General features: G+C 46.0%; 1 protein-coding gene across 1 annotated transcript in view; it reads right to left on the bottom strand.

The window, feature by feature from the left end:
* Positions 1-27,213, bottom strand: part of LOC144168988 (4'-phosphopantetheine phosphatase-like) — a 119,264-nt gene that overhangs the window by 10,606 nt on the left and 81,445 nt on the right. The window contains exons 9-14 of the mRNA XM_077697995.1: positions 23,920-24,014; positions 22,403-22,558; positions 15,877-15,989; positions 13,970-14,057; positions 8,986-9,211; positions 4,422-4,579 (exon numbers count right to left, since the gene is read on the bottom strand). Coding sequence (XP_077554121.1) covers positions 4,422-4,579; positions 8,986-9,211; positions 13,970-14,057; positions 15,877-15,989; positions 22,403-22,558; positions 23,920-24,014 — 836 coding nt within the window. The remainder of the gene's footprint in view (positions 1-4,421; positions 4,580-8,985; positions 9,212-13,969; positions 14,058-15,876; positions 15,990-22,402; positions 22,559-23,919; positions 24,015-27,213) is intronic.

The following is a 27,213-nucleotide window of genomic DNA, read 5'->3' as shown; positions in this document are numbered from 1 at the left end:
TGAGCAGCAAATCGGCAAAGGGAACCAAAGTGTGGCAAAGCATGATGCATGAAGTGCAGCAGCTCGGGTTTATGTAATTCTGACCGAGATGCGTCGGTCAATGGTTGCAGAATTGACGAGTGAGAAAATGAACACAAATGTTACAGTATTCATAAACATTTTAGGGGCGAAGCCCCTCAGGGGTTGGGGCTGTTGGCATCTCCTGTCGTCGTCGTCGTCGTTTTAATCGTCGTCTCAGGTAGTCATGGTACTAAAACACCGGGAAACTCTACGCCTTGCGCTAGAACGTAACGCGTACTAAACAAGCACCTGGACACTCTCGATTATGTCTCGCACTAGAGAGCTTCGTGCTTCAAAGACGAGAGACTTTTACAGCAAAGCTGTATACCTCTACCCCCAACGGTTTCATCTCCGTTGGCAAAAACGCCAAGGCGCCAAGAATACACGTATACACTGCATGCTTCACTTCTCCCCAGGTTTCACGTTAGTAGAGATGGCCCGGGATTTTTTTGTGCTTGCCGGCATTTCAGTCACATTTTAAGTCACATTGTTGTGCTTGCTGGCACTTGACTCGGAAGTTTGCTCGTCCTGTGTTTTGGCTTGATATTTCCACAGTCTGGGTAGGGGTTAGCACAATTAAAAGTTGGGCGAGTTGGTGACACATTCAGGGAAAAAGCGCGAGAAAGACGACACGTAGAAAAGAATACACAGGATGGCGCACTACTAGCAACTGGTACTTTATTAGGAAAGACCAGCCATTTATAGTGTGAAAAAGCGGCAACTCAAACAAACGAACAAAAAAAAGTCACAAAAGAAAAAAAAAAGAAAAACAGAAAGAGGTACGCAGTGTGGTCATTACATGTGCGGTTCCAGAAATTCCGATTCAGCATTCTGCACTCTCAGAGAATGTTGGGTAACGCACACCAACCTCTCCCAGCTGATATGGTATGCTTCAATTATCTCTCTTTGGGTTTTTCCTTATGTCTGTACATGACTGCCGTCTTTTCAAGGAGAGGCCTGCACCCATCTTTGTTATCCCTTTCAGTCACGAATTATTATATTCACTGCAGAAAAATTCCATACTTGGAGGTTTAGCAGTGTCAAGTGCCTAGAGGTAAAAAAAAAAAAGGTTCAGTCTCTCTAGATTACTTATTACGCAAATGGCGTCGTGTCCTCATAAGGAGACACCATTACTCAAGCCTGCTTTTTCATATAAAAAATAATAAATATCCCGAGGCAGTTTGCAAACAAGGAGGTGAAATAATAATTTCTGCACATGAAGGAGGTGTTTTTAGCCTTTATAAATGATGTATGCCGCAGTAAAAGAGAACTTACGACGGCAACACACCGAAGCTCCCACAAAACTTGGTGGCGTACATTTTGAAACGATGTTTACGAGTGTGGTTCCGCCATTCCACATCACATAGGGCTACCTTTCACTTCCGCAGGTTTCGAACGTCAGCCGCACTGCTCTGCAGCATGAACTCTTCTTTTTTACAAGGAAAACGATAAAGGAAATCGCGTCTCCATATGGAGACACGGTGACTGAAAGGGTTATGCCCACTTTTTTTCTAAATTTCCGCGTTTGAGCCGAAAGTTCGCCCATCTCATAATTTTTCCCTTAAATTTTCTTAGTTACGGTGCGCGTTGTCTCAGAACTTTAAGGTAATACATATACTAGAGTGAAATCTGCCACTGCAATCTAGCTACGTTCCTTGCCTACTTGGCTTGTCTAGCCACGTGGCTTCTTTCCACCCTTGAAGCCAAAATCATCATAATAGGGTGACATTTTTTCCCGTTTGTCTTGCATGGAGCTTCTAAATAATCCTTGGCAAACAAATCTCCCGCAGTTCCACTTTTGCGTTATTAAAACTACTCTAAATAACCTTTTACAGTAGCGCTATTTCTTCCGCAGCAACAGGCAATTTTTGGGCTCGTTGACGGGCCATGCCAAGTAACGATGGAACGTTTTTCCGCAGCCCCAGACAGCACACGCGCTGAAGCATGGCTTGCCCATAAACTAGCGCCAGATTTCCCTCTAGTGCATATAAGTACGGAACTCCATGCCCTACACATACACTGAGCTTTCCACACGGTCCGCTCTCCTAGGCTCAGTGAGTGGCTGTGCTACCCTCTTTTCTCCCGAAGCCTCCCATGTCCCTATGGCATTGAAGGCACACCTCAACTACCTGTGAGGGAAGATTTCCAGGCTGCCCATTGCAGCCTAGATTATTTAAGCCTAACAATTCCCTCACCACAGCCTTTGGCTGGGTGATTCGACTTGAAGCATTTTTAAAAAAGCTCGAGTTTTCTGCAGGGGTGTGCAAATGCTGAATAAAGTGGAATCTTGTTGATACGATTCTGCATAATATGTTTTCAGCCTAATACCTACGTTTTTATCTTCATTCCCAGCCAACGTCCCTCAGAAATAATGCATTTTCATGTGCTTCATTTTTGCCGAAAATGGGTAATACAGCCGCGAAAGTAGATCTAATCGACATTTCTAGAAATTTTACATTTATTCTTCGGTACACAGTTGGACGCCGCAATAACGAAACCGCTGAGGAAAGCCTGAAAATTAACTCTGGTGAGAATTTCGTTGCTGTGATAATACAGCATAAACGACATAAAAATCGCCCGCGAACAGAAAATTTAGTTCCGAAAGTTGGTCATATATAGCTTTGCGAGCCTTACCATGCAGCAACTTCACAGTTCAGCTCTCACACTACAAGAATTGGTTCATTGCTAGTCGTCGTGTGCACCTAAGAACGACCTAATCGCGTCAAACGCATCCAAAAAATCCTGCGGGTTTGTCTTCTCTGCACGGTGTTCTCCTTGATCCTCGGCACAGAGAATGTCCAAGCATGCAAGCAAAGTCCAGCTTCCTCTGTTGACAAACTTAGCCAGATGGTCCACCTCATTGTTTTTAATGCTGTCCACAGAAGCAAATCAGCACCGCTTTGTTGACATCGGGAAAGACCGCAGCTACCACTGCTTTGTTTTGCGGACGTGCACCGTTAAAAAATGGCGGTCTTGATTTTCAAAATGGTAGAGCGAGCTGCAGGCGGTTCAAAACCCGTCGGCGCTATCCTCCTTTCCTTCACTTGGGCCACTGACTTGAGCAATGATGGCTGCCTTATCTTGTAGCGACGCAAACTTCCGCTTTTGGGCTGGCAGACGCATCTTATCGAGAGCAAAACATGCCGATCGCCACACACACAATGAACGCACGCATGCTGTTCAGAGGTATCCGGCTACTGTAGACTAAGCCAAGGCTGTGCTATAAGTCACCACCCTGACCTAAAATAACTAAAGTAGCGCCAACCTATGCTCTCGCCGCCTTTCGCCCTCATCTGCGCTCCTTCCCTCCTCCGTGTTTTGCCATTTTCTTTTTCACCAGCCAGCGCTGCCTGCCATTGGGCAGCGGAAAAGTCACGTCGTAACTGTTCCATTTTTTTTTTTTTTTTTCTGCCTCCTTCGCGGCCCGGTGAGACCTTTAAACAGCGCCATGTTTGGCCGTGCAGCCTCAGAGCCAGCTTTATCTTAGATGCCAGCAGATAGCAAAGTAAGAATTAGCTGCTCGTTTCGAACAAATGTGGTGTCAGTGTTACCTTATGTTGCTTCGCAGAGAAGATGTGTTGTACGTTCGGCTGCTCAAATGGAGTCGGGGATGGCAAAAGGCTGTTATTCCGTCCAGGAAACAGGACGCAGAAAGAAGAAAAGTTTGGTTTTACATAGTTTAGACAGGCAGACTTCAACCGGACGCTGTCATCACGTGAGGTAAGTTTTGGAATTTTTGTTCTCACTTTGTTAAATTCTGCGCACATTTGAGTGGTCACTTATGCGTATTCGCTCTGCAATGGTCGTCTACCCTTTGTTCTAAGCAGGCATTAAGTGCAGTGGAGAGTTTGTCACGTCGTAAGCTTTGCTCTGGACCGGAGGCATTATATTTGTTGTGTGTGCGCTTACTTCCCAACATTGTCATAAGGTTGCCATGTCGTACAGCAGTCCATTGTCACAAGGTTGCCATGCCGCAAGGATTGTTCACCTGAATTCAAACTTGTTTTAGTCGACAGCAGCTTGCTGCATCTGACTGTGTAGCATGTGTGTTCCGAGTTCGCGTGAGCTCTTTGTTGCATGAAGTCATGTTTTGAGTGTGTGTCGCCCGGGTAGTATTAAAAGCCCTTTGCTACGACATCGGAGTGATTTGCTCTGTAATATGTGCTTGTTTGTTTCCATATTCCTTTGTTCCCTCTTTGTTTCAATATTCCTTGCATTAAAACATCAACAAACGTTTTTGGTGGCTCGAATGAAGCTGAGTTGGTAAATAAGGGCTGGTTCTTTTAAGCTGAACAAAGTTGTGTATGTATTGTCTTCATGGCCAATTTGAAAAGAAGAGGAGAAAGAGCAGCCCCCTGTACCTGGGTACCCCGTCCCAGCAGCTCGCGGGCGAAGGGTAGCACGCCCAGCAGGACATCCATGCCACTGTTGTCCACAAAGATGGCTGCACACCGGTGCGGGGGACCGCTCTCAAGTCGCTCAATCCAGGCATCTAGGTCGTCCTGGAGCCAAGGGCGCTCTGCATATTCATCCACACACACACTTTAGAACTGGCAAAACTGTTTGAAACCGAGTTACCAGTACAGCATTATGTACCGTATTTTCGCGCGTATAACCCGCACCAACAAACGAAAATTTCAGTGGCAAAGTAGGGGTGCAGATAATACACGGGGTTTTTGCTTTAGTACAGCTTCATGGCACTGCAGCTACACAGCTGTAGTGCTCTTGCTTTTTATTAAGGACACATAGTTAGACTGACACTGGGTCGCTAAACGCCACAACAGCAATGTACGTTGTGCCGTGAACATGACCTTGTGCACAACACTGAAGACTGCAACTCCAGTGATAGCTCTAGCGAGAGCAGTGGACACTGAGTGAATTGTGACTTTCACTTTGCAGTCAGAGTATTCTACTTGCCAAATATATGCTTTTTCTTCTACACCGTGTGTGATGTGTTGTCTGAGCAGTAAATTTGGTGCAGCATTTCCTGTATCGAATGTGCGGGCAAAATGCGAGGATTTTTTTTCTTTTCCGGCGAGCTGAAAGTGGGAGTATGGATTATATGGTGGGTGGGTTATACACTGGTTATATAAGGGGCGGGTTATACGTGCGAAAATGCGGTACTTGCTTTCTTTTTTTTTTCATGCAATAAACACTGATGTCAGCTGGTACTGCGATTAGCAGCATTGCGAAGTGGTCAACCTCAAATAGTTCCAACTGCCTACAACAATTTCCAAACCCATTACTGAAAACAACTTTGTAAAAGCCTAAAGCTTCCTAAACTAGCACGGGATACTTTTTTTAGTTCTTCGTACTGTGACTTGTGCACCTCCTTGTGCATATGAGTGTCATTTATGATCTACTTGCCCTAACAGCCTGTAAGGGCTAACAGTATCTGAAATAAATAAATAAATAAATAATAAAACGAAGGCCCGAAAACAGATCTGGAACTCTCGTTCATAAAAGCCTTGCATAAGATCCCGAGGCACTTTAATCATTTATCATTATTTATGCCTGGTTGCACGCAAACACACTTTTTGCCACAATGCTCCTGTCATCAGCATAGTGAAATGGCAGCAAACACCATGCATTTTCTCCACGGGCCAACTACTCAGTATGAAAATTCTTTGGTGCTTTTCACACTACCTCAATTCCATTTGATAATTTGAAAGTCCAGCAGAACTATCGATAGAACAGCATATAGGCACTGGTTGAAAGGGACAAAAGGTGGAAACTCGAGGACACGTAATCACTTGTTCTGAGCTATGAATGCAAAAGCCAGTTGAACGCTACTGGTGACTGCTGCACTTTCTGCTGTTTTTTTTCTTCTTGGTTCACCCGTCCGGCTGCTGCCTCAACAAAGACATCTGCTCCTTTTTTGCCCTTTATTTACATCACCCGAATGCGGGCATATATGCTCAATGAACCATTTAAAGCTTCTGCGTCGAAACAATGCCTGCCCCTAGCATAAAGCCTGCTAGGTAATTCTCATTCATTATTTATTTCATCTACCCTCAAGCCCCTAAGGGCATTGAAGAGGGGAGTGGTAGAGCCTACACTTTTAGCAGAAAACAATGTTTAACCCTTTGAGGGTCGAATTTTTTTGAAAAAAACTTTCCCTAGTGGTAAAATTAGTTTATTGCGGATTTGGAATGTACAAAATGTCTTAAGTCAGGATTAAATGGTAAAAAATTATCAGGAACAGTATTTTGGGGTCAGCATCACTTAGAACTGAAAAATGTTCAATAGTACAGTCGAATCCCGCTACAACGAAATTGACGGGACGTGCGAAAAATTTCGTTGAAGCGAAAATTCGTTGAGGCGAAATCTGCCACAACACACCACGGAAAGGCCAGAAAAATAGCCCCGTATGCTTCCGCATCATTGGCAGCATAATACAATGTTTAGACAAAGGAGTCACGCGCAATAACGTCATGTTTATTCGGATAACAAACATACCAACGGGTATCTGTTCTTTCACTGCACGCGAAGAACGCGTTGCGGAGTGGGGTGAAGAAATGCAGGCGCAAAACGTATTGCTGTACAACAAGGCGTGTCCACCGAGCTGATTACTTGCAGGTAGCTGCTAGGCCGTCGGAAGCCCCCCTCTCACTTGTAGCAGGAGCAGTGCCGTTATCTTATCATCTGACACGGCGCGGCAGCTACTGACCTTGGCAGGTTAGACGCGCGTGCTTGCATTTAACACAACTGCGCGCTCATGACTAAGATAGGATGACTTGGCTTCAAGACCAAACACGCAAACATGATTTTTGCTCTTGGCTATTAAGAATGGTAGAAGGAAAACGGCAAGGACAGCTGCTCACAACGCATACATGACGGCGCCGCGCCAGCAGCGGAGCACATTTGTGCGATTTCAACTGGATACGGATTGGCTGTAGCTCCGGCCATGCTCCGGCTTGGCGAACCGGGCCTGCGCCTCATGTAAAGACGGCCAGCCACATCGTTATCACCATCAAACAATGGCGTCCGCCTATGAGTTTTTTTTTTTTTTTTTTTTTTTGTGGCGGTGTGGTCGCACCGCGCATGTTTTCGGTGAAACTAAGCGTCCTGAATGTATAAAAAGTTACAGATAGCTGGCGCTATGCTTATTTTATTGTAAAATAATTGTTCAAACCCAGCCCAAATCATCGAAAATTTCGTTGAAGCGAAAGCAAGCCTGACAAATGGTTCGTTGTGGCGAGGACTTTGTTGCATGGACTTCTATGGCTGGCTGACAGGGAATTGGAAATATTTCGTTGAAGCGGAAATTTCGTTGAAGCGGCGTTCGTTGTAGCGGGGTTCGACTGTATTTCAGAGTGTGGTATTCCTCGAAACACGGGTCTACGCACAGTGCCTTATCGCAGTCTGCACGCATAAAGCGCATGTCCGAAAATGAGCTGTCTTCTTCCGAAGAAAGACTGTCTTCCGATTCAGACTCGGTGAAAGGAGCAAACTCAGAGTCAGAAGAGTCATCGCGGTCGGTGTCATCAGAGCGGGCAGTTCGTTGGGCCATATCGCCGCTTTGCCGTGCATCTGAAGAACTCGAAGGCAACCCAGTAAACGAGGAGAGCGAGAATAACTCATGCGCGCCGGTGATAAACAAGCTAATAGCAGCGCCAATATAGATAGAAATCCACTTCCGCCGCCCCCGCAACGGAGTCTTTGATTAGGTTACTTCAGTTCCAAGCAAGGAGGGCAAGAATACCTAGTGAGCGTTGGTAATAAACAAGATGAGAGCAGCGCCAATATAGATCGAAATCAACTTCCGCCGCCCCTGATAACGAGCGCCGATAAAGTTTCGCGCGCCTCTGATGCGATCATGTGGCGAAACTGAAACCACGAAACTCGTTGACACGTACAGACGCCGTAACGCGCCGAAGCCAGAGAGTTCTGTTTTTCACCACAAGAAGGTAGCACAATCAAATTTCAAACACTTCTTGTAAGTCCCAGAAGGTGGCAGCACCTCCCAGGGAGCATGCATCATTAATATGGCGCGAAATTTCAAACGGATGCTCGAAATCGTACCCGTACGGCAAAAACCTTGCGGGACGGAACCCTCAAAGGGTTAAGAAGTTTCCTTATAGGCATGAATTATACGCAAAAAAGACAGCGCCATTATCCACATATTATAGAAGGAGAAGAGAAAAGGGAACAACTTTTGATAAAAAGCAATGGAACAGTCAGTCACTTCAAACCATACAAAAACCTAAAAAGATTTACACAACGGCAATAATGCAAAGGAGGGAACTACCGCTGGTGCTGTTTCAGGCAGGGGCGCATGAGCACTGGGAAGGCAGGAAATTTGAAATGTGTTGGACAAACCTCCATTCATTTCATCAGGAGAGGAATGAGACAGGGCAGCGAAGAGCGTGATGGGTGGTAGCAGTGAGCGGATAACGATAACACAGCCCATTATGGCGAATCACTGCTCTGCGCTTCTGACAGCTTTCACGTTGAGTTGAACGGCTTTAATTTTTTTTAACACGAAAGTGTTTTATTCCAAAATACACAAACATTTGAGTGACGTCATATCCGTCACGGAAATGATGCCAGTACAACGAAGCCAGTGACCTGTAAAGGGTGCACCCCTGCACACAGGGTCTTCTTGCGGGGAAGCAATCTTTAGAACTAAAGAGTACGTTATACTGAGGGTTGTTCATTTTCGCGTTTTATATTTTGACACGAAAGTGTCTTATGCCGGAATACACCAAGACTTCACTGATGTCATATCCGTAACGGAAATGACGCCAGTACACCTTTGCCAAAGGGACCTACCAGCAGGACGTCGCTCACCAAGCACACCCACAAGACAGCCGCTGATCCACAAACCATGCTCAGCTGCAGATTTCGCTGCACATTTCACTTTCGTGCTTTACCAATTCCTATGACAGAGGAATCAACCACAATTTTTTTGTAGGTTCTCACCCTGTAGGCGTCCTCGTGCCTGGTCGAACCCCAGCCCTTCGCCGTCTTTCCCCTCTCCCTCCTTTACGAGCAGGCGGGCGACTTCCTTGGCGCCCCAGTCGAAGACGTTCCCCGCCAGCAGGCCCTCCACCAGGGCCCCCTGCCGCTCGCGCCACCCGAGGGCGTCCAGCTGGGTCAGCCGCTCCTGAAGCAGCCGCAGGGCTGCCTCGTTCTCCACCCGCTTTTGCTGCACAGGGAGACAGGGGGGGAAAGGAACCGGGGCGCTCTTGGAGGATGGCACTGTTGCAACAGTCAAAAAGGGATGAGACGCAATATCTACAGTTGAACCTCGCTATAGCGAACACTGATATAGCGAATTACCGGCTGTGGCGAACTAAATACAAACTTTGGTTGCTCACGCTTTATTTCAATGACACTTATTCTTTTTTAATGAAACTGAAACCGTGAGAGCCGCGCCCGATATTGAATATATCGAAGAAATATTTCACCAGGAATCTGAGAAGGTACTCGGAAAAACCCCCCGCAGTACAAAACTGCAGAAGTACAAAGGATAAAGGTGCTTTTGTTCATGGACACTGGGGAAAACTTCATCCTGCTCAGTGCCGTGAGTAGCCACCAGATGAAGATCACATTCTTCATCAAATAAATAAGGACGCAGGCCTGTTTTGTCAAGTGAACTTTGTTCTGTTGTAATTTCACATACTCATGTTCCAGTTCATTGAGATTGAAAGGCAACAAGGTGAAGGGTAAGGGTTACCTTGTTTATAGTCGGTTCGGAGCCTTAAAGAATGCATTTTTGTAATAAGTATTTTTGCACGAGCCTGATTGTCTGTTGGTTATAACCGATCTTTACCTCTACTGTTACAACGAATGTCGGTTATAACGAACTAATTTGCTGTCCCGATACCACTTTGTTATAACGAGGTTCCAATGTACATCCAAACACCACCGCACCATCAATATACAACTAGGGACCCAATTTATTTTGTGCTCGTGGCTGGCACCGCATTGCCAGGCCCCGACGAAAGCCACATACTGCCAACAAACATGGCTGGCCAACTGTAGTAGGGCCTCTGGTTTCATTTCGTTGTACTCCTCGAATGGTAACGCGCAGTTACCACTCTGATAACTGTGTCTTTAGTTCTGCCCATATTAAGTCACTCCTACCCATATCCGTCTCGGTCCTGGTGTTCTTTTATTAGGACATTGAAAAAAATTATCCTAGCCATTTGAGAACAAAACCCAAACAGCTAGATTTCTGGGAAACGGTTCTCTAAGGATGCCTCTTTCGATAGATATCACCATTGTTTGTTTTTGGTTACAGCTCAAAGCTAGAGAGAGGAAGGCATTGCAGCGAAGACCACACAGACGTCGGGGTGACCCCAAGGACAGAAGTCCTAGTTCGATTACACGGCTGTAACTAAAAAAATACTTTCAATATCGACTTTGTTTTTTGTATGTGTGCTCAGTGGTTCTCCAAATTTAGAAAAACAAAAAAAAATGTTTTGTTGGAAATGAGAATTTTAATTGCCTAATGACCTCATTAATGTGCCACTAAACTGCTAATTACGTGCACCACAAGCTCAATTTTTTGCTTGTAAGCTTATCGGATCCCAATAATTCGGAAAAGACACACAAAACAGCTTTTTGCTATAAATAAAGAATTCAGGGATGAAAGGGGTTATTACATCACTGTAACACAAAATTTGAATGTTTTTTCATTATTTTGTGCGTCTTTTTCTTTTTTTCCAGTTAAAAAATACCTTTCGTGGCTGAAACGAGGCTCAGTGAGTCACCTAGTTCTTCAAAACTGAACCGGGTTGTAGGTTATTTGTCTTCATGGTCGCTTTAATAAGTGCAAGCTGTGTAGTGGGCATAGCATGCAACACATGCATGTAAGCACCATTTTTCCTGGATAAAAAAACGTGATGCACATGCTGTGCAGAGGAGAAAAAAATTTAAATTTGACGACCAATACAAGGGGTTCCCTTGTTTGTGAACGCATCTGAATGCAGTTGGCTCGCCGGGAAGGTTTCCTTTGAGGTTTGCTAAGTTATTAGTCAAAAAACCCGAAGATACTTCAAAAACTCCCCCACAATCTCCCTTCCTTTTTTACTTCACCTAGATAAGGCAATCATTTTTCGCTTCCTCACTGGCTTGCCCAGTTGGTTCACAGCGGTGGCTTTCTCTGGAAAAGCTCAGCAGCAATTTTCTTCATGCTAAAAGCACCAGAAGCATGCCCAAACGTAGAGAATAAGAAATGCATAACTGTATCACTTTAAAAGTCATAACCGTATCACCTACTCAATACAATCTGCTAGTCTGGCATGCGGTGGTTGCAAGAACGCACCTCACGGACTTAAATATCACACTGATTGCCTTAAATAAAATGCTTTTTTCGCAATAGCTATAAGAGACCCGAATGGTTTGCACTCGTCGATCACTTGTAGCGCATCCATGGACGGAGGGAAGGAGGGAGGGAGAGAGGGAGTGAGTGAGTGAACGAGCAGGCGAGCGATCGATTGATCGTGGGTTTTTACACCACCCACTTACGCATGTGGCGATTTAGGAATGCGATTTGTTGGCACTATATCTGCGTTGGCGTTTTTTGTTGTTGTTGTTGTTGTTTTTTGGTGAATGCATTGCTAACACATGCATTATGCACGTGGTAGTTTTTTGAAGCTCGAGGCCATGTCCCGCAATCCTGGCCATGAAGAGGAAAGCGGTTGAGGCCCACTGCTTTTTCCCTTGTCTGTGCCACCACCACTTCTCTTCAAACACTGTACAACAGGGGTGTACAAATACTTGAATATTCGAATATGAATCAAATAGTACATCCACGAATAATTTTATTCGCGAATCGAATATCGACTACAGTTAAACCTCGTTATAACGAAATTGAAGGGGCGCCGCGATTTGCTCGTTATAGCCAATATTTCGTTATAGCCGTAGCCGACATTTACTGCAAATATTTGCATTGTAGTTACCTAAAACAAAAAGCAGGCGAAATAGCATCTTGCCGCACGGCGGTAGTCAGCAAAATAAACACATTCCGGAGGAAGGAAATATCACGAACCAACTTTATTGCAGTTCAAAACTTGTATTTCAAACAGACTTGGCTCGAAGAAGTCCGTAATTGGACGTTGATGCACCTTCCTGAAGCGAGCGATGGCTCGCTCGCTCAGCTGCGGCCGCTATGTTCACGCCATCTTCGCCGCCCTCGTGCGCGCCGAAGTAGCGGCGCAGCACGCCCACCGCATCTAGTGCCTCCGACACCGTCCTTAGCGCTTCCTTTCACGCCACGTGCACAGTGCTGACGATGGACTCTCGGTTGCTCACGATGGTGGACAGCGTACTCGTCCACACGTCAAAGTCTCTTGCCACCTTACCACGGAGTGCACCTTACCTTCCTTCGCGCCCGATGCGACGGCTTTTATCATAGCCGTCTTCTGTTCAAGCGTGATAGCCTTTAGCTTTCGCTTCCCGCCTGTCGCACTCGCGTTGTTGGAATAACGCGAGCAGTACGATAAAAGATAAGGCTGAAGACTGCCAAAACCCACGCACACGCAACTACGCAGCGACGTCGGCGATACGAACAGGGGAGGAGGGGGCAGGAGGGAGAGGAAGGCGACGCATTGGGGCTCTTCTCGGACTCACCGCGGATAGTCCGCGGGTAGTCCGAGGATTCCCCGAAGCCATAGGGATGCATGTGAAAATCGAACGTCGGACTGCTTCTCGGGGAGCCCGCGGTGAGTCCAAGACTGTAAATCGAAGGGCGAGAGGAGGGTGGGAATGGCTTCGCGGGCGCAGCGTCCGCATGGCGCGCCATCCAGCTTCGCGCGCATGGCGGGAGTTTTGAACTGCTAATACAGTTGCCGCGTCGCGCACTGTCTCAAATCCGCGTTGCGCACTGTTTAAAAATTAGCTCAAAATTTGATTTCTCAACGAAATTTGTTCGTTATATCCCGTAACGGGCAAATTTTACCTCGTTAAAACGAGGTTTTAAATACATTGGTTTCTATGGGGACTTTCAAGGGGAATTACGATTTGCTCGTTATATCCATTATTTCGTTATAGCCCGTCTCGTTATAACGAGGTTTAACTGTATTCGATTTTTCGAATAGTCAAATGACGTTTCCGAATGTTCCCTGGCTTTGCGAAAGCAAAAGACATCGGCGCACGCTAACGCACTTGTGCTACACCGTCTGCTCGGCAAGTTCCATCCAAATCGCACTTTTGACAAGCGCGCCTTGCAGAGGCCATAAATTTTATCCTGCTGCATGGAGCAATTTGAGAGTGCATCGATAAGGCCCTTTTTTCGAGCCGCTGTCGGCGTCGACTCTGGCTGCCATTTTGAATTCTGCGACCGGATGTTTACATGTTCAGTGGTCAGCGATTGTGGTTGTGCCGTGTTTTCGCGCCCTATTGTTCACGCCTGCAAAGCGCTCGCTTCTGAGTTATGAGGCGCTACATAGCCGTTGCCTATGATTGCAGTACAGCAACTCCAGTGCAAGTCTCTTTCTTTTTCCCTTCCCCACCCTCCCCCCCAAATGCGTATAGTGACCGCTCCGGATTCCCATAGTACCACTGATGCAAGTTGAAAAGTGCGTTCTCGGGTTGAAAAAGCACGTCATGGCTCCCAAACATGCGAACTAGCTTCTGCTTTGCATAAAAACCTATGAAAAATCGAGGCCTGCAAAAATAAAAGTTGATATTTGATATTTGATGATTCAAGAGTTACTATTCGGCATTCGCACACCCTTGCTTTACATGCCTCCTTGCCAGCTCAGCCCACTAACTAAAAAACAGCCTGAGGTTCAGTTTGTATCTGAGACTTGTCCCTAAAGAAAACAAAACAAACTGAACGGACCACTGAACATTTGGCAATAAAACTGTAATGTGAGAAAAAGGCTCCGCGCAAGACAGCCACGGGATGATGACTTGAAAGTGGATGGTGGGGCGCTCACACTCACGGTTGACATACCTGAAAGTAGGGGTCTGGGAAGTCAAACTCCAGCAGGCACTGCTCCCGCATGTCCAAAAGACTCCGCACAGTCAGAGAGCCGTAGGCACTGTGAACAATTAAGAGAGCGGCACACTTTGTCAAGGACAGCACTACTGTAGTCATACCAGTAGTTGTCAGGGGGCCCCTTATTAGATGTGCTCATTCCTTGCAACATACTTCAGGCTACAGTGCAGTATAAAACACACACACAAGGACAAGAAATGGGCATGTGGGTGTGCCTTATACTGCACTGTAGCTTGAGTTATGTGGAACCAACTATCCTAGACTTCAACCTTACTAAGTTATAATCCTTGCCACACTTTTTGGGGCAACACTTTGTGGGTCAATCTTTTTTTTTTTTTTTTTTTTTGCACATACAGCATTTTTAAGGGCTCACCTAGTCGCATTACAAAGGTGAAAAAAAAAAAAAAAAAATGCACAAGGCAAAAGACATGTTCACTGCGATACTCCAACTCATGATAACTTTCGATGCTGCAGGACGTGAACCCAACAGGTACGGTTCCAACAGCCACTAAAGTGTAGCCTACCGAGATTTTAGTAGCTGAAATTTGAAATTTTGCCTTAAAAACTATCATTATGCTTCGTGGATACCGTATTAAACGTATTAAATAAGGTAATCTCTTTCTTCCTTGTTCAGCATACCTTCTGAGGAAATGTTTAGAACTGCAAGTTTGGCGTGAAGCCCTTTGTCCTGTGTTAATTACGTCGGTTAATTACGTATATTTTGCCTCAAATGTGCTTACAGTTTTCTTTTCAGTAAACAACGGGGAGACGTATGACAAGCACCAGCGGTTCACGAGTTTCTAGCTCCCGAGTTTCTAGCTGGCGCATTGTGCACCAGCGGTTCACGAGTTTCTAGCGCTTGTGACTATACAAAGCACTTGGCTTTTCAAGCTTCCAAGTTATGCCACAACGACAGCCACTACGGTGGACGGAATGCCATGTGGCTCTACTTGGGTTCAACGAGTGAGCTACGATGACTAGGTGAGGCCCTAAAGTACTCTGCACTTAAAAGAGAAACATTCCCTGTAACATGCAAGCAGCCTCCATATGATCCGTCCTAAATAAGAAATGATGCAAGTTACGGTGCATGTTTTTTTTTCCTTCCTTTCTTTTTTATCATATGTCTGTTCCCATGCGTTGACGGGATAGCACTACTTACATGCATGGAAAATAAACTCAGTCTGTTGGTATGCGCGGCATGTTGTCTTCTTTTTGTTCGTCTGAAGTGTTTCACGCCTTTTATCCTGTCATCTCTTTCTGACAATCGAATCTCACACCTAGCACACTGGCACTAGCACATAACAGGCACAGCCAATTGATCATAAAAACTCTTGGCAACCTTGCTCACTCCATTAGGCTAGCAAGTTTGCATGGGCTCTCCCTTTTAAGTCAGCGCTTCTCTTGCAAACAGTTCACAGAAGTGTGAACAGAGCACGTTTAGACAAAGGACGGAGGCGAGATGCTCACAAAACAAGTGCTGTATCTTTCATCTAAACATGTGTTGCTAACTAACATGATACTCTACAAGAAGCTATGAATGGTTTTGGGTATGCTAGGATAGTTTACTCACAGGCCCATCTGTCTTTGGCAGTGCTTTGCACATGCGGCAAACTGGCACCCCCTTTTACACAACTTGCACCATGATAAGGGAAATCTCGCAGGTGTTTTGATTTGCAGTGTGCTTTTTCAATGTCATGGAGCGCCCTGGCATGCGCTACACAGCACCGCGGTTGCATTGTCAACAATGCGCTAGAATTGGCTCATCAGAGCACTGTCACCATTTCCCAAGAGTGTAAAATGCCGCCCCCTGTGGCTGCGTGCAAGGCGTGCAAGGTGCAATGGCATGGTGCACAGAGACTCACAAGGGGTGCTCCTCAAGGTACTGCAGTCGGCAGAGGTACTTGTCCCGGAACTGGGCCGCCCGCAAGGGGGCGTCTGTCTTGTGCGGTTGACTGTGCACAGCCACCTCCACAAACTGGAAAGAAAAAAAGAAAAAAAAGTGAGAAGGCTCCTTACTTAACTCTACTTGGCCATTTCACGGTCACATTTTCTTTCATTTTTATCGAGGCATGCTCGTGTGGTTTTTTTTTCCCCAAGTCATATCTTTCGAGGGCTGAGTCTTCCATTGCACCAATATTAAAAATTAAAGCCATTCCACTCAACATGTTACGTTCAGTGGAATGGCTTTAATTTAATGGCTTCAATTTAATTAAGCTGTCAGGAGTGCAGAGGAGTGATTCGCCATAATGGGCTGTAGCACCGTTATCTGCTCACAGCTACCACCAAATGCAATTCAAATTTCCCACCTCCGTAGTGCTCGCACGTCCCCTGCCTGAAACAGCGCCAGCGGGAGCTCTGTTCTTTTTGCACTTGCTTTTCCTCCCGCACATGCTGGAGTTGCACTGCCTCTTTTTTTTTGCTTACTATCATACTAAATGAACGTGGGCGCTGCTGGTTAAGTATGCGTATTTTGCCTCAACTGTACCTGCAGTTTTCTTTGCATGAAACAACAAGGAGATGTATGACAAGCACCAGTGGTGCACGAGTTTCGAATGCTTATGACTATTTAAACCACTTGGTTTTCAAAGCCCCTGCGGGACGCCCTACGACGGGTATGCCCGGCTCTACTTGGGTCCATTATCTCGCTGCGCCGTCTGATTCTGGCAGTCGCTTGACATCTTAGAGCGTTACAATGAGCTACGATGACAAGGCGAGCCCCTGAAGTGCTCTGCACTTAAAAAATTGCAATACAGTCAAACCTCGTGATAACGAAATCCCACAACTACAAAATTCCCGCGGAAGCGAAATTCCTGCCGCAACGAAATATTTTTGGATCCCCTGCGAATGTCCATAGAAGCCCATGTATTTCATATCTCTTGGCAACAACTTGTTTCTGGACAGCGACCCTGCTGTAAGTCCCACTGTTAATTAGCTGCAAGTCCGGTCGGCATGTTATCTACCCGTTTGAGGCTAACTGTGTTCAAAACGTGCTAAAATGCATTTTCTGCAAGCCCAAATTGCCCAAACTTCTGCCACAGTGGGCTTGTAAGGGCGCCGCCTCATTTGTTTATAAAAAAGACCATGTCACAGGCAGCTGTTGCGGCAGCCTCGCAGTGACATGACCAGGACCAGTAACACAATTTATCCTCTATGCCTCCGAGTAGTCAGGTTGTGGACGGCCAGGGTGGTGACTCACGACACGACTTGGGCTAGGCTAGCCGGCTATGATGAACAGCACGCGTGTATTGCGTGTGTGGCGATTACCACATTTTCTCCCAATAAGATGCCTCTGTCAGCCCAAAAGTTAAAGTTTTTATCGCTATAAGATAAGGCAGCCATCATTGCCCAAGCCAGTGGCCCAAGTGGAAAAAGGAAAGATAGCAGTGACGAGTTTGGTATCACATGCAGCTCGCTCTGTACCATTTCGATAAGCAAGGCCGCCACTCTTCAATGCGGAAAACAAAACAGTGATGGCTGGTGATGAGTGATGGGTGATGGCAGCTGCACTTTGAGTTCGTGCTCAGGCATCCTCGGTGCCACACGCTATGAAAAGAAAACATGCAGAGAAGGCAAACCCATGGGATGTTTTGGATGCATTTGAATGATTCGGTCATTCTTAGGCACGCACGACGATAAATAGAAATGAACCACTTCTTTTAGTGTGAGAGCTGAACTGTGAAGTTGATAAGTAATATAACCAACTTTGAGAAATAAATATTCGGTTTGCGGGTGATTTCTCCGTCATTCATGTTTAATTACTGCAGCAACAAAATTCTTGCAAAAGCAAATTTTTCGGCTTTCCCCAAAAGTTTCGCTATTGTGGGGTTCAGCTGTACATCACGCAAGACATGACGTTTTCTCTTTGAAGAAAAACACCGCAAATGACGGGACAAAAGCTTTGTGCTTTCCTTCAAAAAGTTGTTTTCCCCTGAACCCTGAAGTACAGTTCCAGTCTGAAAATTCTTCTACACTTTCTCTGTACCCTGCTAACCAGCAAGGTGCAGCTCAGGATACGAGTCAGAGAAAATATCTGCCACTTTATCGTGTGATTCACTGGAATAATTGCATTTGTAATTTGGCTGGAATCTGGCCAATTAAACGGACTCTAACGAAGTAATAGAAATGACAAAAAAATCACAGTTCTCCTTTTAAAACTCCCCCAAAGAAACCTACACACTGAGCAGCTCACCTTACCAAGTACAATAACCTTCTTGCAAGGTACAGTCAATCCCACTTATAACGATACCGTTTATAAGCCACCGTCCACTTTTGTATGCATTCTATAGCAAAATAAACCACTTATTACAATGTTCCAGTGTCGCGATATCGGATATAACAATCGAATCCAGTTACAGCGCGCACTGAAATTGCAAACTGCTACCGGCCCTCCGCTCCGATGGCATGCTTGCTTCGCGTGAAGCAAACAAAGCTGACCGACTATGGCTTCTCTTCTGCAAATAAGCAGTAGTACAACCTCGCTCGCATGTGAATAAAATATTGTTTTGTCCTTTTTTTTCTTGCGACCCGCTTACAACAGTTATCTGTTATAACGATGGGATTTCTGAGGCACTTGAATATTGTTACAAGTGGACTAGACTGTACAACGAGCAATGTACGTTCCGGAGTGCAAATTATGAGCCAATTCTATGACATTGCGCAACACCACTTTAATTAAGATGGTGCGCAACACGACACTGCATTTCGCAGTTCAAAAGTCCCGCCACGCATCCTCCAGAAACGCGAGCTAAACTGGACGGCACACCATGTGCATGGCATGATGTTGCACCCGTGAAGCCAGTGATGCTCCCCAGCCATCCACCTTCTTCGTTTAAGGGGGCACATGGGCCCTTGGGACCGGAAAATTGCCCCCAAAAAAAGCAGCTTTTTAGGTATCACTTTTCTCTTGACTTGCACAGTTTTTCCTCGGAAAATTCCATACATGGAACAGTACCAGGTACTTATAAAGGCCGTAAAGGCCCAATTTCAACAAAAACATAACAATTTTCCCATTATTCCCCCCTTCCACGCCACGAGTGGTATCGCAGTGATACGAAAGTCTCAAGAGGTTCATCCCAGCATGTAGTGCAGCTAGGAAGACCACTTCTTTTGCACTGTGAAGTTGAAGGTTTAAACCATGCGATATGGGAAGCCAATTTGGCATTTTATGTTTCAGTAGTTGCTTAATTAGCATTATTTTTAATTGGTTAGCAGGAGTACTTCAAACTTAGGAGTTATAAATTGATGTAAACATGTATGTGATTGCAAAACAAAAAGAAACTGCTTCCCACATTTCATTTTCCACAACTTCTGGTATCTACTCATGCCTTGCTGGTAGGTAATCTTTTGTTGAATAGTTTTTTTTTCTATTGTTCCCAAGAACAATCTAGGATTAATTTTAATCAACTCCAAAACCAGTTACCTCACATCAAAACTAATTAGATATTTGAAATCAGCTAAAAAACTGAACAAACCCGTGAAGTGTCGTGACTCGTCAAAACTGGTTCGAATGCAAAAAAAAACAATTTCTAAGACCAGTGTGCCCCCTTAATCCATCTCGCTTGCACAGATGCACACCTGCCTGCAACTGATAACACTGTAGCCACTCGTTGCATCCTGCAATTCAGTTTTAGTGAAGGAGCAGCTTTTTTTTTTCTTTGCCGTGGTTTGGTTCTTGGTACGGTCTTGCGTTATTTTCGACCACGCTATGAGCCTAACAGACAGCAATATGAATGATTCCAATGGGAAGTGAAAAAAGACGAAAGCGGGAGAAAATTAGGTCCCAGAAGCAAACAACCCTTCATGGATGCTTTTGCACAAAAAGTAATAGGAAGCCTAAAAAAGATGAGGCCTTCCAAAAAAGACTGCCCACCACCACGCAGCCACTGCAGCATGCGCCGCTACCATGGCGTGCACTACAAAGGCAAAAAAGGTGTGAACGTACCGTATTTTCGCACGTATAACCTGCCCTTGTGTATAATTAGCAGCCCCACTTTCAGCCCGCCAGAAAAGAAAAGAAAAAATCTTCGCGTATTGCCTGCACATTCGATAGAGGAAAGGCTGCACCAAAACTACTGCTCAAGCAACACATCACATGCTATGTAGACAGAAAAAAACGTATATTTAGCACGTAGAATACACTGACTGCAAGGCGAAAGTCACAATTCACTAATAAAATTCAGTTGTTGGAGTGCGCTCGTCCTTGTTTTTTCTTCCCTGTCCTTGTATGTTTTGCGCAATCACTGCCATGGAAGCCTTAGTCAGTGTTACTGCGTAAGAGCTTCACGGCACAACGCGCATTGCTGTGAAGCTGCACTAATAGAAAAAAACCCGCGTATTATCCGTGACTCTACTTAGCCACTGAAATTTTCGTATTTTTGGTGCTGGTTATACGCGCGAAAATACGGTAGCTGCAGCAGCAAAGAGAGGAACACACAATGACATGCAATCAGAGACTGCTTGCAAGCAAAGTCTCTCTGAAAGAAGAGTTGGTTTGGGAGTGCAGTAAGGTAGGTGCTTACTTTTACCGTGATTGTGCTTTTGTTCTTCGTTACCACATGTCAGACCGCAGAAGATTTTCATTAAAAATCTGCAAATACTCGAATATCCGAATACGAATGAAATGGTACCCGAATTCGAATATGACTGAAATGGTACCCGAATGAAACAGTACCCTAAATGGTACTCGAATATTCAAATACTCGAATATTCGAATACGAATGAACTGGTATTTCAGCGAACATTACGAATCATGAATCAAATATCTACTATTCGATTTTTCGAATGGTCGAGTGGAGTTTCCGAACGTGACCTGGCTTTGCGAAAGCGAGAGACGTCGGCGCACGCTAGCACACTGCTGCTACATTGTCTGCTCGTCAAGTTTCATTCTCATCGCGCTTTCGACGAGCTCACCTTGTACAGGCCGTAAATTTTATCCATCCCTCTGCACGTAGTAATCTGCGATTGCGTCGATAAGATCTTTTCTTCGAGCCGTTGACTCCGGCCACCATTTTGAATTATATGACCGGACGCTTACATGTTAGGGCAGCTTCCGTTAAAGACCGCCGCCGTTTTGACAGTGCTTCTGTTAATTTAAAATCAAAAGAGATTCTGGCTGTTTTTAATGCAGTTGGTGTATGGTAACTCCGTGTTTACTTGTGTTTTAGACCACAGTGAATAGCGCAGGTTTGTCTGCGGCGACTGTAGTGCAAGCTTTCCGTCCACAACGTATTACCTATGCTTCAAGCTGCCCATGTGCGTTCGAAGTGCCTCATCGTGGTCTATGGTTGCGGTGGTGCCATGTTTTTGCGCCCTATTGTTCATACCTGCAAAGCGCTCGCTTCTGAGTTACAAGGCGCTGTATAGACCTTTTCAACTTCTTCGCCCTGGAAGCTGCCATTTTACCAGTGGGCTGTGTTAGCGGCCCTGTAATTGGCACAGTCGACAGAAAAATGTAACTGCGCATGCACAACACAGCCCGTAACATGACCTGATCTTATTAAAGATTAACGGATGGAAAGATTTATACTTGTTACCTATGATTGCAGTACAAGCTGTTTTTTTTTTAATGCGTATTGTGACTGCTCCGCATTCCTGGAGTACCGCCGAAGCAAGTTGAAAAGTGCATTCTCCAGTTTGAAAAAGATCATCATGTCTCTCCCAAACATGTGAAGTAGCTTCTGCTTTTGTGCAAAAACCTATGAAAAATCGAGGCCTGTAAAAAAAATGATATTCCATAATTGATTCAATATTCGGCTTTTTTTTAATTCGATTCAATATTTGATTCGAAAGTCACTATACGGCATTTGCACACCCCTAATTTTCATGGAATGGGCCATGTGGGCCTATCACACGAAAAAGACTTGGGCTGCCTTCTTGGCCAAATTTGACCAAACGCTTTACTTGTCTAGCCCCCGGGAGTCACTCGGACACGTTTTTAGGTGCGGAGCACCTTAGGACCGCACAATGTCCGTCCGCATCCGTGTGCACAGTGTTTACAATCGCAAAAAATTCCACAGGCCCCGGCAGGATTAGAGCCTGTGTCTGGTAGACCAGACCGAGTTGGTGCCAGTCGTCTTACCCATTGTGCTACGACCGTGAGTCAGTACCCAAGAGTCAAACGGCTTACTCCCTCGCCTGTAACGGTGCGGATTACCTTAGGACCTTCCAATGTCCGTCCGCGTCCATCCGTGCACACACCACCATCAAGCAAAAATCGGGCGAAATTCGATTTGAGTTGCAGTTTCATTTAGGGAATAATCAAGGTGCAACTCACGGCTCCAATCGAACGACGGTGTCATTTTGGGTCCCCGTACTCCGCACCCTCGCCATCATCCACGGAGTGGATAGGCTGCCGTTTCCCCCCCCCTTCTACCTCACAATGTTGCGTACCTTGTCAATGGCCTCCTGGAAGCAGGCGAGCCAGTAGCGGCGTGCCTCGGCATCCTGGGTGAGGTCCACCGTGTCGGCCAGGTAGCGGCCGGGATCCGCCAGCAGAGGGCAGTACGTCAGCTTCCACTCGAAGCGGTCCATCTCCAGCTGGTCAATCTGCACACCCAAGTGGCACCAAGGGCGTCATTGGGCTGGCAAAACGGCTCCTTGATGGCTCTTTGAAGCGCTCCATAGCGCGAGGCATTCCACAGCACACGCTTAAACTTGGCAGTAGTGATAGGCGGTTGTCAATGCCAGTACACTCCAATGCAATTGAAGGAGTGGAAGAACACGGCCAAGCAAGTGAACAGACAAGCAGTGAAATCCACCATCGCAGTCAACTCGTAATAATAAAAGGCGGAAAGAAAGAGTAAGCAGCGACGCAATCTGCAGGAGACAAATCAGAGACCTTTGAAAGCATTAAGCGGGATGCGGATCGTAAAGCAAATCATGTCATACGGTGGAATCAAGATGTTTCAGGCATTCAGTTGCGCATCGATACTTTTGCATTCACAACCCATTAAAAGGGCCATGCAGACCAAACACAAGTTATTCGAAAGATTGCCTCGTTAGGATCATACTGACACCACTTTTAACGCACACTTCACTCAAATAAGCTATATAATTAGAAAAAAAGGGAATGGCCATGCGACCCACTCGCTCATTTCCTGCAACAGAACTTATGTCATATGCCCCAGCTGTGCGATTGGCTGAAGCCGGCAAAAGCAAACGCAAATTAGGCAGCGCTTATAAGCTTGCCGAGCGAACTATTTGCGCTTAAATGTCGTGCATATTCATTTTACAGCTGTAAGAATGGTAAGGTAAACAATGAAAGTTATGAAAATACACGTAAACATAGAAGTACCGATGCGCAATGCACACACTGTTGGTACTGGGCACACTATGCTTGTTTTAGCTGCACAGCAGTCTGCAGCTTTGGAGTTATCTTACACGACACTGGCCAATTGGCAAAGCGACGCTGTCGAATGTAACCCTGTTTGTCGAGCATATCCCATTTTTCACGATACGATTGCTTTCTAACGTAACAATACAAGCCAAAGCCAGGCGCAAATACGGTCTAAAACAAAGCAACGTCAAATAACAGTCTGCGGCTGCGTATGGTAGCGCCATCTGGGAGGAATGACCGTAAGCAAGGCTCCAGAGCCTAATGACGCACTGGAAGTCCATTTGAATACCCGCCCTCATGACTTCATAGCAGACATCATGAAAACTCACGATTTGGCGGGAGAATCAAAATTTTACCCGAAATTGATTCATTTCTCAGTGAATACAGCATCGTTGGCTGCTGGAAAAGCGCTGGGGGCACTATAAAACATGAAATCTTTCAAATAAAACAAACTCGTATTTTGTCTGCATGGCCCCATTAAGAAAACACACTGCTCATTTTTGCACAACATCATTGCAAGCAACAGAGTTGCTTCAGCTCACGTAAAAAGAACTGAAAAAGTGATTCCTACCATGCCGCTGTTGTGTTGCGACAGCTGGGCTGGGATGGGGCTCTGAAGACCCGAGCTTCCGGCATAGTTTTCACTCCACGAACAGTTCTCAGTGCCTGAAAGATTGCCACACGCTCAAATTCCAAAGCAAAAATTAAAGCCGCTCCACTCAATGCGAAAGCTGTCGGAAGTGCAGAGCCACTAGTGATTCGCCATAATGGACTGTACCGCCGCTATCTGCTCACTGCTACCACCCAACGCAATTCAAATTTCCCGCCTTCAAAGTGTTCGTGCACCACCTGCCTGAGCTGCACCTGTCGCCACTACAACTTCTTCGGTAAGGGGAAAAGAACTGTATTTACATTAGAATACACACAGAACACGTCCAATCACTGCCATCCATCCTTATCGTCCTCTTCTACTAACTGAGGTCACTTCTTTGTCCTCGGTGAAAAAGTTCCAGCAACCTCCCCCCCGCGGCGAAAAAATACAGTGACGCATAGGGGATAGCCCTTGGTCTTTGCGTCTGTACTTCCACCAGCGCCGTTGTTTCCTGCATGGTCCGTGTCCAGCTGTCCCGGGCAAACGGTCACCTCGCTGGCGGTTCCTGCGTCAGTATTCCCGAGTATTCCGAAGAGCCGGGGCAACGTTCATGCGGTTCTCGAGGCCCTGCTCTTCCTTCCAAGAGTGGGTGCTCTCATTGTCGTGGTAATAACCCCGATGTCTGCCATGCACGCCATGTGTGACGTGACTTATTGGTTCCATGTTCGTGCGTTGGTGCCGAGAGAGCTTAATGGCAAATCTGGTGATGGCATTAGTGTCATTTTCAAGTCTTCTCTTGTCTTTTCCTATTTGGTTCACCTCCATTAGGCTTGTTAAAGTTTCCTTCAAAGCGCCAATATTCATCTCCAATGGACGCCATAATTCTCTTAAAGGAGCACTGACACGAAAATTTTATGTTACACTTTTATTGCTTTTATCGATGCCTAATGGCCTGGCGAACCTGAAACACACTTCAAACACTTCAGCGCGCGATAGTTAATTACATTGAATGGCCTGAAAATTGTTTGTTTCAAATTTCCGCGCTTTCATTCCGAACGGCGCATATGACAGAATCATGGCCTGACCTCACCGCTTTGTGCGGATGTCGCTTGAGAGGGTGTTGCGCCTGCTCGCCGCTCGTGGGGCCGTGCGCGTGAAGTGACGTCACGAGTTTTTGACGAGCGCTGTCGCGTCACTTCTTTTTCCTCTCCTGGAGTGATGTCACGCTGATGTCCATTTGCTGAGTGCCGCTCCACGCGCTGCTCCGTCGGCGCGATAAATGAGATGCAATTGAACTCTGCTCTTCGCGTCGCAGGCCGCTCATATTTCAGCCAGGATATTCTGTTGAGTGAAGGAAGCGAACTGTGCAATAATATTAACGCTGAAAATTGGTGTCAGTGCTCCTTTAAGGACACATCATTAGCCGTGACGGCTCCAGTTATGGCTCGGGTGTAGCTCATTGACGAATTCAGCACACCGTAGGGTTTTTCTTTGCTGTCAAGCACAACATCAAGATATGCACCACCTTTCTCTGCAGGCAGACGTTACGGTTTCGGTTCAAGTTGAATGGTAGCTCTAGGCGTCGTTTTATGTACGTCGGCGTCGTTGCTAGAGTCCTCAATACGGTTGGAGGCATTCAGAAAGCTGCTTGACTTTTGAAGAAGTATGTTAACCCGTGATGCGTCACTGGGGCAATTGAAGTTGCGTTTGTCGGTGCGGGTGAGAAGCTGCGACACGGCTTCACCATATCTGAGACAAGAATCATAAAGTTCACTTCGTGGGAACTGCATCGCTTGCCTTAAGATTGATTGCCAGGTTAGGATGACGTTGCAAAACTCAAAAGTGTCCATAAACTCTTGCTCGGCGTAGTTGCCAGTCAGAAAGAATTCGATGTCGCGGTCGGTGTTCTGTAGTTGTCCGGACTTGTAGTCAAGGCGGTCGGTAATGGTGTAAATTTCTTCATATGTTGTGTCCGCGTTCAAAATGGCAGCCTTAGCTTGGGAGATCAGCGTCGTTATAGTAGAGTGTCGAAAGCTTCGTGTTTGGTATAGCTGATCTCCAGTAGGCTCCGTTCGTGGCTCGGTCATGATGAAGTCGTGACCAACCACCAGGTTCCAACAGCACCAGCGGGAGTTCTGTTCTTTTGGTGCTTGCTTTCCTCCCACCCGTGCCGGCGTCGCACTGCCACTTTTTTTCACTTACTACTGTAAAAACTAACCCAACGAGCGTTCCTAACTAAATGAACGCAAGTGCTGCTGGTTAATGACGTATATTTTGCCTCAAATGTACCTACAGTTTTCTTTGCGCTAAACAAGAGGGAGATGTATGACAAGCGCCAGAGGTTCACGAGTTTCGAATGCTTATGACTATATAAACCATTTAGCTTTCGAAGCCTCCAAGTTACGCCGTGACGATGGAACGCCATGTCGCTCTACTTGGGTCCAGAGAGCGAGCTACGACACTAAGGCGAGCCCCTAAAGTGCTCTGCACTTGAAACTTGTACACTAACAGCTTTGCTAGCACTACACTAACTTTTTTAAGACGAATGCGCATACTGGTAAGCTTTTGGCAAACTCAAGGTTGAAGAAAATTTGCTGCTTCGCTGTGCTCTGCACAAAAATTTCATTCTGCTCAATAATTACAGTGCTACATCTGGAAAACCGGGGCACTACATGAAGACTAGGTTGTGCCCAAACTACAAGATTAGAATGCCGAACTGTTTTGTGCTAGCAGGTAATGTACTCACCAGATTTACCCGATTCTAAATTCTAATGCGCACCCGATTTACCTAGCAAAAAAAACGAACCAACTTGCACCTCCGATTGTAACGTGCACGGAAATTTGTGACCCAGAAAAATGAATGCAAGAAAAACGGGTGATTTATTTCCCGAAGTAATCTCACTCATCTCACTCCTCGTTGCTCTCTGAGAGCTCCTCGTCGCTCTCCGCTGACTGCAACATCTCGTCCTCGGTGCCGTCAAGCGCGTTTGCCATGTCACACTTCTGAACGAACGTTCAATCATGGTCGATGGGATCGTGGCTCACGCCTCGCACACCCATACCGCGAGTGTCTCCAGAGGCGCACCCTCCAACCGACCGCTCGTTGTGACCGCGTGGGAGCCACTCTTAAGTTAAGCCACTCGTAGAAACGGCGCACCTTCGTTGCCGCTGCTGCCATTGCTGTTATCAAGCACGCAAGTAGAACGATTTGACAATTTGTGCGAACGCCGATTGAAAAGTCTAGGCGCCTAGGCTTCTTGCGTCTGGAAAATC

This window comes from Haemaphysalis longicornis, unplaced genomic scaffold (assembly GCF_048455015.1).
Source record: "Haemaphysalis longicornis isolate Haplotype H1 unplaced genomic scaffold, Haemaphysalis longicornis Haplotype H1 scaffold_2, whole genome shotgun sequence".
NCBI lineage: Eukaryota > Metazoa > Arthropoda > Arachnida > Ixodida > Ixodidae > Haemaphysalis > Haemaphysalis longicornis.
Note: the sequence above shows the minus strand (reverse complement) of the source record. Positions and strands in the feature narration are given on the sequence as shown.